The sequence below is a fragment of the Sapajus apella genome, unplaced genomic scaffold, assembly GCF_009761245.1.
Source record: "Sapajus apella isolate SASKATOON/1434 unplaced genomic scaffold, GSC_monkey_1.0 scaffold19, whole genome shotgun sequence".
Lineage (NCBI taxonomy): Eukaryota > Metazoa > Chordata > Mammalia > Primates > Cebidae > Sapajus > Sapajus apella.
Window position 1 is genome coordinate 26033252 of NW_022436959.1, and position 13263 is coordinate 26046514.

Consider the following 13263-nt stretch of genomic DNA (forward strand, 5'->3'; position numbering starts at 1 on the left):
AGTGTCAAAAAAATTTAAAAAAAGAAACCTATGCTCTTAAGAGTCATGCCAGTGCTTCTGGGTAGAGGGGAAAATGTAATAAAACAGTTTTCAAATGACAAGTAAGAAAAGGAATTGAGATCTATTCAAAGCTCTGTGTTTAGCAGTGTTGCCTCTTGTAGGGCACACAGCCAAGACCACCTTACCTTTTTTTAGCTTCCCTTATCCTTAGGAAGGTTGGAACCATGGGACTCAGTTCTTGCCACTAGATGTGTGAATGGAAGTGATGCAGCAGAGTCTCAGGATGAAGTCTGAGTTGATTCTTCATTCTCTCAGTCTCACCCCAGTCCTGCCCTTCTGCTCTCCACAAACACTCAAACGGCAAAGTTGCAACATGAACATATGAATCCACAAGGCAGTTCCTCTCCGGCAAGAGCCACCTGATTCACATGAAGCAGTGAAGTGAGTGAGAAGTAAACTTTGGTTGACTTAAGCCACTGAGATGCCAGGGATTGTTTTCATAGCATATCCTAGTCTAGCCTGACATATACTCATGAAGAATTTACTCACCATATTTTTCGGCTGTTTTGGATCATAACTGAAAGGAGGATGTGGAATCCATGGGAAAGAGATTCTGGGTTTTGAGGGGAGAAGGAAAAAGAGGTTGCTGTTAGAGGGGTCTAGAAAAGATGCAGTTGTGAAGGAAAAGTCTTGAGCAGAAATGGTTCCCCAGGGACAGTAGACCAGAACTGGGATGAGGGAATAAGAAACTCCCGGTGGGTGTTGAACAATGAGAACACTTGGACACAGGGAGGGGAGCATCACACATTGGGGTCTTTTGGGGGAAAATAGGGGAGGGACAGCAGGGGTGGGGAGTTGGGGAGAGATAGCATGGGGAGAAATACCAGATATAGGTGATGGGAGGAAGGCAGCAAATCACACTGCCATGTGTGTACCTATGCAACAATCTTACATGTTCTTCACATGTACCCCAAAACCTAAAATGCAATAAAAAAAAGAAACTCCCAAATGTGATGTGTCTAGGAACAATGAAGGAAACCTACCTCAACATTTCCCGTAAGACTATTCCTGACTTCAAGAGTTAGATCTAATCAAATATATAAATCCCAAATCAATACTTGCCAAAAGTATGTAGTCTCAAAAAACCCAATCCCTAGGAGAAAGAATCCTAACCCCAAACAGATGCTCTATTTGTGAATTTGATTTTGACTAACAGGGGAACATTTTTGAAGGCATTGCTGAATGTACTAGTTTTGCCCCTTGTTAGTACAAGCAGTAAGATATCTCAGTTCCACAATGCTCTGGAGATTGAAATGTGTTCTCCTTTATGATTTGTAGCTGATTAGTTCTGCTTTTCTGCCTAAGGTGCAAAAAATGCCAATGTGAACTAAGAGTCTGTATAATTTCTGCTTCTTACATCATCACCATTAAAAAGATCTAAACAAAAATCTTTTGAATCTCACTAAAAACGTAGTCGGAAGTACATGAGGCAGAATACACTGTCATCCAATCTTCCATTATATATTAATCTATTGATTGCATTATGTTATTAAAAAACAAAATACACATCTGCCTTGGAAAAATATGTATGTATTAAATATATTTAACAATAAAGAATTGACAAAAACACACGTGTTAAAAGTATGGCAGTCTGGGATCTGCTTTAAGATAATCTGGTAGAAAGAGAGGGAAAGAAGGAACAGATAAGGCAGGCATGACAAAAATCTTAATAGCTGTTCACCTCTGTCCTGAGCACGTCGTAATCTTCTCTCTAGCCTTGTATATATTTGAAATTGTTGATAATAAATGAGAAACGAATTGTAAACTTACGGATAAAATACCTTCAAACATTTGCACAAAGGTAAGGAAACAGCTTTCAGAAATAGGTTCCTTAATCGCAATTTCATTGCCTAATGTCAAAATTAACAATTATATTTTGAAAACAGTTGTTTTCTTTTCTTCAGTTTTTCTACATGTTATTTCATCATATAACGTACAGATTCCTGCGGTGTTTATTCTCTGTTTCTGATCATCAGGTACTACTTAATAAGCTGCCTTCCTCATTGCCTTGAAATCTGAATATCCTGAAAGTGCTCATCTATTTTAAAAGAAACAGTAATCTTGCATTACCTTTAGAATTAGACATAATAATAAAAATGATAACAGTTGGAACTGACATGCATCATGGCAATTCACATTTTCTGTTCCTTATATGTCAAGGAAGGTTTGCATATTCAGACTTCCACATGTAACATCTGATACAATTATCTATTGTATCTAGAAGTCATTATCTATTGACTCTTTGCAGCTTGAAAGCCATGGATATGAAAATCGTAATTTTTTTACTCCATCGACAGTAACAGTACAGGTAGAGTATATCTCATTTTCTAGAGTGAGATATTTAGCATGCAGTAGGTGTAAATGAAAGACGTAAACTACAAGACAAAAGCGAACCTTTCAAATGTTAAATGTGATGTTGGCTGTGTTATTATGAGCTTAATGATATCTAGTGCACACAAGAACACATAGGTGTCATGCTGGGAAACCAATGATCTAGCTCTCATCTTGACTGCCGGCAAAGAATATCTCATCAAAGCTATAAATTTCATGAGTCTGTTCCCAAATTTAAAACCCTTTAGGAAAATGGCTTTCATGGTTCAACAGTTTTAAAGGGTTGTTCTTACTTGGCTTTGTAACAAGGAAATTCATAGTTTTTCTAAAACAAATCAGAACTACACCATAGCTGCACGCGTTTTCATGCTGCTGCTGTTAGCACTTAACTTCCTCTCTAGATAACAAAGCCTTGGACTTCACATTCAATTCACCATGGGGAGACATTTATTACCTGCTATAAATGCTCAGGATAGTCTGGGATGGGATGAAATTTGCTCATTCATGGCTATGTAAAAATTGTTTTCTTGAGGTAATGAGAAATGGAGAAGTTTTCTAATCAACTTTTGCTATTCAAAGTGAATCTTATTTAGCCTAATATCAGAAGTATGTTGTTTCAGTGTCAAGCAGTGTTAGCACACAACCAATAGAAATATGTGCAAGCCTCGAGGACTCAAGGCACTGGGGAAATGCCAAAGCAATTAAATGAACTTATTTCTTCTTTCTCAATGGGCTTCAAAATAAATCTGATGTAGCCGTGTGTAAGAAGCAGTTGCAGGAAAGATTCCCCTTTTTTTTTTGTTTGGTATACATTCAATTTAAAGAGAAATAGTTTGGGCCAGGCACGGTGGCTCATGCCTATAATCACTTTGTGAGGCCGAGGCCAGCAGATCACCTGAGGTCAGGAGTTCGAGACCAGCCTGGCCAACATGGTGAAACCTTGTCTCTACTAAAAATACAAAAATTAGCAGGGCACGGTGGCAGGCGCCTGTAATGCCAGCTACTCTGGAGGCTAAGGTGGAGAATCGCTTGAACTCAGGAGGCAGAGGTTACAGTGAGCTGAGATCACGCCAATGGACTCCAGCCTTGGCAACAAAGAGCGAAACTCTGCCTCAAAAGAAAAAAAAAAGAAAAGAAAAAAAAGGAATAGTTTGTTGCATCTGGGAAAAACTAGACAAATTATAATGAATGCAGGAGAGTACAGACATATCAAATGCCTTCAATTGTTTAAGCTTAGAGGAATATTATTAGTGTAAGGAATAATTACAGTCACGCAATAACTTGGATGAATCTCAAAACTTTATGCTGAGTGAAGAAAGCCAGACACAAAAGGTATGTATAAAATAATTTCATTTGTTTAAAATCTTAGAACAGATTATTTTACAGAAAGAATATACATATATAAAATAAGCAGTAAGAATGTCATTATCTCCTTTCAAAAACATTAGAGGAACAAAACTACTCAGACTCACCTCATTCCCTCCAGATGATTAGAAAGTCATAAATGAAATGACTATAACCTGAGAAGGGTGTGTCCTATTTGGTATGATATGTACAAAAATGAAACTTAAAGCAGTTCATAGACTCAGAATTGTTCATAGACTTAAAATTGGAGCAACTGGGCACACATCTCTGCTTTTCCTCTCATTCAAGCTCTAATCCCAAGGAAAGTGGATAGAATTTATCAGAAGATGTAACTATAATTTTATAATTTTAAAATTGAGTTTAAACGTATTTCTGACTGCAAAGGTCATTAAAAACATTTAAAACAATGTGAAATCATTTAAAGACTTTAACTACATTCAATGTTTTCAAATAAGATGTTATGCCAACTATTTTTATTTTTATTTTTTGCCTCTAAATATGAACTGATTAGCTTTTGAATGTTGGATTTGTAAAAAAATTGTTTAGATTATTTACACTTCTTTTACTCTTTCATTAGCATGTTTTATGGACAGTGATTCCATCTAACGTCTACACTATTGCTATAAATATTATTGCACAACACATCTAATTTCCATCCCAAAAGATCAAGGATTCATCTCGAATTTTGTGAACCACATTACACAGCTTATTGTGACAGATAGTTTCTGAAAAGAATAACCAACATGAAGTGTGACTTTTACTTGAAAAGAAAAATAAATTAGCTCCAGTGTTGGGCTATTATACATAAAACTGTTAAAAATATTCAAGTATAAGGCTGAGTACAGTACTCATGCCTGTACTCCCAGCATTTTGGGAGGCCAAGATAGGAGAATCAGGCATTGAAATCCAGCCTGGGCAACACAGAGAGATCTTAAAAAAAATTCAAGTACAAATCTTTGTGTGGGCATATGTTTTCATTTCTTTTGTAATATCTATCAGTGGAATTATTGGCTCATGTATTAAGGGTATGTTTAACTTCATAAAAAATTTCCAAACTCTTTTCCAAAATAATTTATCATTTTACACTTCCACCAACAACATATAAGAGCTCCAGTTGCTTCATAATCTTACCAATATTTCATTACCAGCCTTCAAATTATAGCCCAGGAGGCCTGTCCAGGGGGAAAACAATGGAAACCATAACATATTAATTCAAATTTTCTAGTAGCCACCATTTAAAAAGAAGAGTAAAATTTATTTTAATATTTTAATCAAATCTATTCAAAATATTACTATTACCATTTCAATACATAATCAGAATAAAAATTATGGAGATATTGTCTATTTATTTTTGTACTCTAGCTCCAAAATCTGATGTATATTTTATGTTAACTACACATCTCAATTGGGACTAATCATATGCCAAGTATTCAATAGCTACATATTTTTAACAGCTGCTGTACTGGATAACAGAGCTATAGACATTTTAGTGGGTAGACAGTGGTAACTCACTGTGGTTCTAATTTGCATTTTCCTGATATCTAATGATGCTGAATATATTTTCATGTGCTTGTTGGCCATTTGTATATATTCCATTGTAGCAGTATTCACTACAACGTGTAGTATATTTACACAATGAAAAAGTACTCAGCAGTAAAAAGGAATAAAGTCATGCAATGATTTGGATGAATCTCAAAAGTTTATGCTGAATGAAGAAAGGCAGACACAAAAGATGTGTATGGTATAATTCCATTTGTATAAAGTCTTAGAACAGGAAAAACGAATAAAGTAAGTAGATCAGTGGCTATCGTAGGGGTGAGTAAATGATTGCAAAACTGAAGGACAGAACTTTTTAGGGTGATGGAAATGCCTTATATCTTGGAGAGGTGGTTACATGGATATATATATATATATATTTGTTGAAATTTATTGAATTGTGCATTCAAAATGAGTGCATTTTAAGTAAATTATACTACAATAAAATTGATTTAAAGAGTATAAACATTAGTGGTATCTACTACGCAATCTGTGAGGTCAGTGAAAAGTAAAAACATGGGGCCTCTTTTTCAAAAGTTAAGAATTTCAAGACTGTAACAGCAGAGTAAGCTTGTCTGTCATTGAATCCCCAGTGATAAGCAGAACAGTATATAACTTGTAGTAGGTCCTAGTAAAGCTTTGTTGAATGATTTTTAAAACTTGAGCATCTTAGTACTCAGCAACCACCATTCAAGCATAGCATAATATCCCTTCCTGCTTCTGCTGTTTGTTCTCTAGACTGGAGAGTATAATACCAGACATAATTTTTAAAAAACATTTTTCCTAAATATTATAGAAACCAATACTCATTTAAAATTCTTTCATTTTTAAATTCTTGGAAGGCATGAAGAAATACAACTCATATAACTAGCATGAAGAGAAGATATTTCGGTTTAGTAGATAAAAATTATACAGGCATCATAACGTATAAAGGAATTCTTGTTCTTTGGGCATTCTACATTAGAAGTTACAGGCTAACTTACAGTTGTGTGTTAAACCTAGTACAGGCCAAAAAATAAGCTATGTAATAGGGATAAAGAGGTAAACAAAACAGCTATTTGTTTAGTGGTTTGTCTTCTTTAGAAATCGATTTATAGATAGCTCAGTGTATTAATGTTTACAAGGACTTTCCCTGAATACATATTATCTGTATTGCCATAGACATTTTACTGGAATTTTGCTCCAGTACTCCTTAACATAGTTCAGAATTATTATAAAAGAGGCACTTGAACTTTTAAATGTATTATGAACTGAATGTCTTCCTCCTTCCCCACCCCACAGAAATTCCTACATTGAAGGCCTAACTCCCAATAAAGCTGTATTTGCAATAAGGACGGAATCAGTGCTAAGAGATCATAAGAATGGGGCCCTGATCCGATAGGATTAATGTCCCTATAGGAAGGCCTCCCTCTCTCTGTGCATGCACAAAGGAAAGGCCATGTTGGATGCAGGCCATCTGTAAGCCGGAAGGGAGCCCTCAACAGAAACTGAGCCCAGCTGGATTTTGATCTGGAACTTCCACCTTCCAGCACTGTGAGAAAAGAACTTTCTGTTGTTTAAGTCATCCACTCGGGCATTTTGTTATGGCAGCCTGAGCTGATTAATATGTAAAACATTCTATGTAATATAAAATATGCATAATTTGACTCGAAGTGACTGGTTTAATCACGGTCATATAATCTTGTAGCATTATAAGACTTTTATGTATATACATACGAGACAAAAAAATCTGAGTGATTTATACACAGATTTTTCCTAAAGGAAATGTAAATTGATTTTACTTTCTTACCCATCATCCTAAACCAAGGAGTATACAGTTTTGAAACTTTTTGAAAATGAAAACTGGGTTTTAAATGATCAAAGATACCATTTAAATTTAATATTTAAAATGTGTGGGATCCAAGATGGCTGAATAGGAACAGCTCTGGAGTGCAGTTCCCAGTGAGAACACAGAAGGTGAGTGATCACCACATTTCCAAATGAATTTTTACTGCGCACAGACCAGAAAATTCCCAAGAGGAAAAGCAGAACGAGTTTCCAGCACGGCTTTTTCAGCTGGCGCAGTGGGTCTCCACACAAACACACAAATCTGGGCGGCCATTTCAACTGGTGCCTGGAATGCCTGGGACACAGAGTCACCCATTCAACTGAAAAGAGGGGGCTGAAACAGGGAGCCAGGTGATCTGGCTCAGCAGGTCCCACCCCCACAAAGATCAGCTATCTGAAAAGCTCTGGATTGAGAGTTTCACAGTAAGCATGGACCCAGGACCGTCCAGGGGGATGGCGTCTGCCATTACTGAGGCAGTCCACCATTACAGAGACAGTCCACCATTACTGAGGCAGACCGCCATTATGGAGGAAGTTCTAACTATACCTCTTTAAACAAAACCATAAGGAAGTCCACACAGGAGCTGGGCAGAGCCCATGGCAGCTCAGCAATGCCTCTGCTGCCAGACTGTGACTAAGTTGCCTCCACACTGGGCAGGACATCTTTGAAAAAAGGCAGCAGCACGTCAGAAACTTAAAAATAAAGCCTCACCTTCTCAGGACAGAGCACTGGGGAAAAAAAAGGCGGTTATGAATTCCACTGCAGCAGGCTTAAATGTACCTGCCCAGCAGCTGTGAATGGAACAACAGAGCACACAGCTTCACACTTGAGCTCCTATAAGGGACAGACTGTCTCCTCAAGCAGATCCCCAACCCCCATATACCCAAAGAGACACTTCAAAAAGGAGAGCACAGGCTGACATCTGGCAGGTATCCTTTGGGGACAAAGATAACAGAAGAAACTGGCAGCAACCCTTATAGTTCTGCAGCTGCCACAGGTGATCCCCAGGCAAGCAGGGTCTGGAGTGGACCTCAGCAGTCCTACAGCAGAGAGGTTTGACTGTTAGAAGGAAAACTAAAAAAAAAAAGAAAGAAATAACTTCATCATCAACATAAAGGATATCCACTCAGAGACCCATCCAAAAGTCACCAACTGCAAAGACCACAGGTAGGGAAATCCACAAAGATATAAAGAAACCAGCGCAAAAAAGATGAAAATACTCAAAACCAGAATGCCTCTCCTCCTCCAAGGGATCACAACTCCTCACTAGCAATGGAAAAAGGCTACATGAAACAGGCTTCAGAAACTGGGTAATAACAAAGGTCTCTGACCTAAAAGAACACATTCTAACCCAATGCAAAAAAAAGTCCAGGTCCAGATGGGTTCACAGCTGAATTCCAACAGACATACAAAGAGGAGCTGGTACAACTCCTTCTGAAAGTATTCCAAACAATCCAAAAAGAGGGAATCCTTCCCAAATCATTTTAAGAGAACATCATCATCCTGATACCAAAACTGGGCAGAGACTCAACAAGAAAAGAAAACTTCAGGCCAATATCCATGATGAACATAGATGTAAAAATCTTCAATAAAATACTGGTAAACCGAGTGCAACAGCACATGAAAAAGCTTATCCATCATGATCAAGTAGGATTCATCCCAGGAATGCAAGGCTGGTTCAACATACCCAAGTCTATAAATGTAATCCATCACATAAACAGAACCAAAGACAAAAACCACATGATTATCTCAATTGATGCAGAGAAGGCCTTTGACAATATTCAACAGCCCTTCATGCTAAAAACCCTCAATAAACTAGGTATTAATGGAACGTATCTCAAAATAATAAAAGCTATTTATGACAAACCAATATCATACTGAATGGGCAAAAACTGGAAGCATTCCCTTTGAAATAGGGCACTAGACAAGGATGCCCTCTCTCACCACTCCTATTCAATATAGTACTGGAAGTTCTAGCTAGAGCAATCAGGCAAGAAAAAGAAATAAAGTATATTCAAATAGGAAAGGAGGAAGTCAAATTGTCTCTATTTGCAGACGACATGATTCTCTATCTAGACCCCATCGTCTCAGTCCAAAACCTCCTGAAACTGATAAGCAACTTCAGCAAAGTCTCAGGATACAAAATCAATGTGCAAAAAACACAAGCATTCCTATACACCAATAACAGACTTAAAGACAGCCAAATCAAGAACGAACTGCCATTCACAATTGCTACAAAGAGAATAAAATACCTAGGAATACAACTAACAAGGAACTTAAAGGACCTCTTCAAGGAGAACTACAAGCCACTGCTCAACGAAATAAGAGAGAGCACAAACAGATGGAGAAACATTCCATGTTCATGGTTAGGAAGAATCAATATCATGAAAATGGCCATACTACCCAAAGTAATTTACAGATTCAATGCTATTCCCATTAAGCTACCAATGACCTTCTTCACAGAACTGGAAAAAACCACCTTAAACTTCATATGGAACCAAAAGAGAGCCAGCATAGCCAAGTCAATTCTAAGTAAAAAGAACAAAAAGGGAGGCATCACACTACCGGACTTCAAACTATACTACAAGGCTACAGTAATCAAAACACCATGGTACTGGTACCAAAACAGAGATATAGACCAATGGAACAGAACAGAGGCCTCAGAGGCAACACAACATATCTACAACCATCCAATCTTTGACAAACCTAAAAAAAACAAGTAATGGGGAAAGGATTCCCTGTTTAATCAATGGTGTTGGGAAAACTGGATAGCCATGTGCAGAAAGCAGAAACTGGACCCCTTCCTGACACCTTACACTAAAATTAACTCCAGATGCATTAAAGACTTAAACATAAGACCTAACACCATAAAAACCCTAGAAGAAAATCTAGGCAAAACCATTCAGGACATAGGCGTAGGCAAGGACTTCATGACCAAAACACCAAAAGCATTGGCAACAAAAGCCAAAATAGACACATGGGACCTAATCAAACTCCACACCTTCTGCATGGCAAAAGAAACAGTCATTAGAGTGAATTGGCAACCAACAGAATGGGAAAAAATTTTTGCAGTTTACCCATCTGACAAAGGGCTGATATCCAGAATTTACAAAGAACTAAAACAGATCTACAAGAAAAAAACAAACAAGCCCATTCAAAAGTGGGCAAAGGATATGAACAGACACTTTACAAAAGAAGACATACATGAGGCCAATAAACATATGAAAAAATGCTCATCATCACTGGTCATTAGAGAAATGCAAATCAAAACTACATTGAGATACCATCTCATGCCAGTTAGAATGGCGATCATTAAAAAATCTAGAGACAACAGATGGTGGAGAGGATGTGGAGAAATAGGAATACTTTTACACTGTTTGTGGGAGTGTAACTTAGTTCAACCATTGTGGAAGACAGTGTGGCGATTCCTCAAGGACCTAGAAATAGAAATTCCATTTGACCCAGCAATCCCATTACTGGGTATATACCCAAAGGGTTATAAATCATTCTACTATAAGGACACATGCACACGAATGTTCATTGCAGCACTGCTTACAATAGCAAAGACCTGGAACCAACCCAAATGCCTATCGATGATAGGCTGGACAGGGAAAATTTGGTACATATACACCATGGAATATTATGCAGCCATCAAAAATGATGAGTTCATGTCCTTTGTAGGGACATGGATGAATCTGGAAACCATCATTCTCAGCAAACTGACACAAGAACAGAAAATCAAACACCGCATGTTCTCACTCATAGGCGGGTGTTGAACAGTGAGAACACACGGACACAGGGAGGGGAGCACTACACACTGGGGTCTGTTGGGGGGAAATGGGGGAGGTAAGGGGGGTGGGGAGGCGGGGAGAGATAGCATGGGGAGAAATGCCAGATATAGGTGAAGGGGAGGAAGGCAGTAAATCACATTTCCATGTGTGTACCTATGCAACAATCTTCCACACGTACCCCAAAACCTAAAATGCAATAAAAAAAAATGTGTGCAGGGTGGCTAAGTGTCACTGTGATTCACATGAATAGTTTTATTTCACAAATGCAAGGGTTAAATTATGAGATAACAGCTATTTATCTGAACAATCTACTGAAAAATATGGCCAGAAATTTCTTGAAAAATCTTAGAGAATCAATAGGTGCTTTCATACTTGTTCCATCATAACTTGATGTAAAAACAAAACAAAACAAAACAAAGAAACAAAAAAAAAAATCATAAAGCAGGATTAGCATGTTATGGAGCACACAGAATAGTGGTTAGAATCATTTCACTTACTTCACTTAAATCAAAGTCTTCGAAATGAATTAAAACGTAGCTAAGAGATTGGAGAAGAGAAATAACTAAAGAAGGTGCAGCAGGTGATGAATGAAGTGCTAATAAGACTGTACATTTTTAGGAAAGACAGTGGAACAAATAAGGTATGGTATTAGTATTACACCATGATTAAGTGTAATTCTTAGTGGTAACATTGCTTGAGTCTGAACTCTTACTCTGCCAATGACAAGTTACATAACCTTGGTTAATGTACGTCCCCTTTCTAAGCCTCCAATTGATCTTTGGTAAAATGGCAAGAGCAATAGTCCCTATCCTCTAAGTTCGTAATTAAGTGGCATGATACATCTTAAACATTTAGCATAGTACCTGAAACATAATGTTAGGTTTTGTTTTGTTTTGAAGACTGAGTCTCCCTCTGTCGCCAGGCTGGAGTACAGTGGCGCGATCTTAAGCTCACTGCAACCTCCACCTCCTCAGTTCAAGTGATTCTCCTGCCTCAGCCTCCCGAGTAGCTGGGACTACAGGTGTGTGCCACCATGCCCAGCTAATTTTTGTAATTTTAGTAGACAGGGTTTCACTGTGTTGACCAGGATGGCCTCGATCTCTTGACATTGTGATCCTCCTGCCTCGACCTCCCAAAGTGCTGGGATTACAGGCATGAGCCGCTGTACACATCCAATATACTAGCTTTTATGTGACTCATGTATTATTTCTTCTTTTTGAAAGTGAAACTACTGATATAACCCAAATCTATGTAAATGTGGGTATTATGAAATAAATTGATGTGGGAAAAATGTCAAATTAATTTTCATATTTGCCTATTGCAAAGGTTCCTTGCAGACTCTGAACTGTCATCTCAATCTTCTCTTTGGCTTAAAGTCTTTGCCTCAAAATTCATCCAGGGAATCCATTAGTCTAGAGAGCCCATATGTAGGCTCTAGATGTTTTCCTGACCTATGTACTGAGCTTATTTGAGACTATCTTTCTGATTTTTCTGTCTTAACTACTCTCAGTTTCCTCCATCTTAGCCCACTGCCTCATAGCTGCCAGCGTGTCCTACTGTCACACACTTATTGGGCTTGTTGAATGCGTATGATTATACGACTCCAAGGCAAATACACTGATTCTATTCTCACATTCTCTTAAAAGTCTCCCAAAGTTCTGCCTTTCATTTTAAGAAACCCTGCCTTAAATAATCAAACGAAGACATCTGGCAAAACCATTTGGCTTCGCAAATAGCAAGCAGATTCACTGCTTTTCCTGTCATTGGCAAACGGCAGCATGGAAATTAGAACTGGGGAGAATAAAGTGGCTGGTTATTGAGAACTCTGATAAAGATAGGGGTCAGAGGAATTTTGAAAAATTCCTAAGCCAAAGAAATACATATAAGAACTATTCTTGAAATGTCCAGGGAAAGTGTATGAGACCTTGCACACAGCAGGTCCTTAGTAAATATTTTATAAATTATAAACCAAGGCATTACTTCTCAGAGAGAGTGTTAAATGATCATTTCTTTTTTTTTTTTTTTTTTTTTTTTTTTTTTTGTTGTTTTTCTCTTTTTTTCCCGGCCGTTGTGTAGGGTTGGCCTTTATGGTGTCCTCCTGTCCCCTTCTTTTTTTTTTTTTTTTTTTTTTTTTTTTTTTTTTGAATTTTGAAAAATTCCTCTGACCCCTATCTTTATCAGAGTTCTCAATAACCAGCCACTTTATTCTCCCCAGTTCTAATCATGTATTATTTCTTCTTTTTGAAAGTGAAACTACTGATATAACCCAAATCTATGTAAATGTGGGTATTATGAAATAAATTGATGTGGGAAAAATGTCAAATTAATTTTCATATTTGCCTATTGCAAAGG

The 13263-nt window shown here is 37.6% G+C and overlaps 1 protein-coding gene across 4 annotated transcripts in view; it reads right to left on the reverse strand.

Annotated features, from left to right (window-relative positions):
• Positions 1–229: 229 nt before the first annotated feature.
• Positions 230–13263, reverse strand: part of PHF14 (PHD finger protein 14) — a 200824-nt gene continuing 187790 nt past the window's right edge. For all 4 annotated transcript variants that reach the window (XM_032287092.1, XM_032287082.1, XM_032287081.1 and 1 more), the window contains one exon: positions 230–352. In XM_032287092.1, coding sequence (XP_032142983.1) covers positions 245–352 — 108 coding nt within the window. In that variant the 3' untranslated portion in view covers positions 230–244. The remainder of the gene's footprint in view (positions 353–13263) is intronic.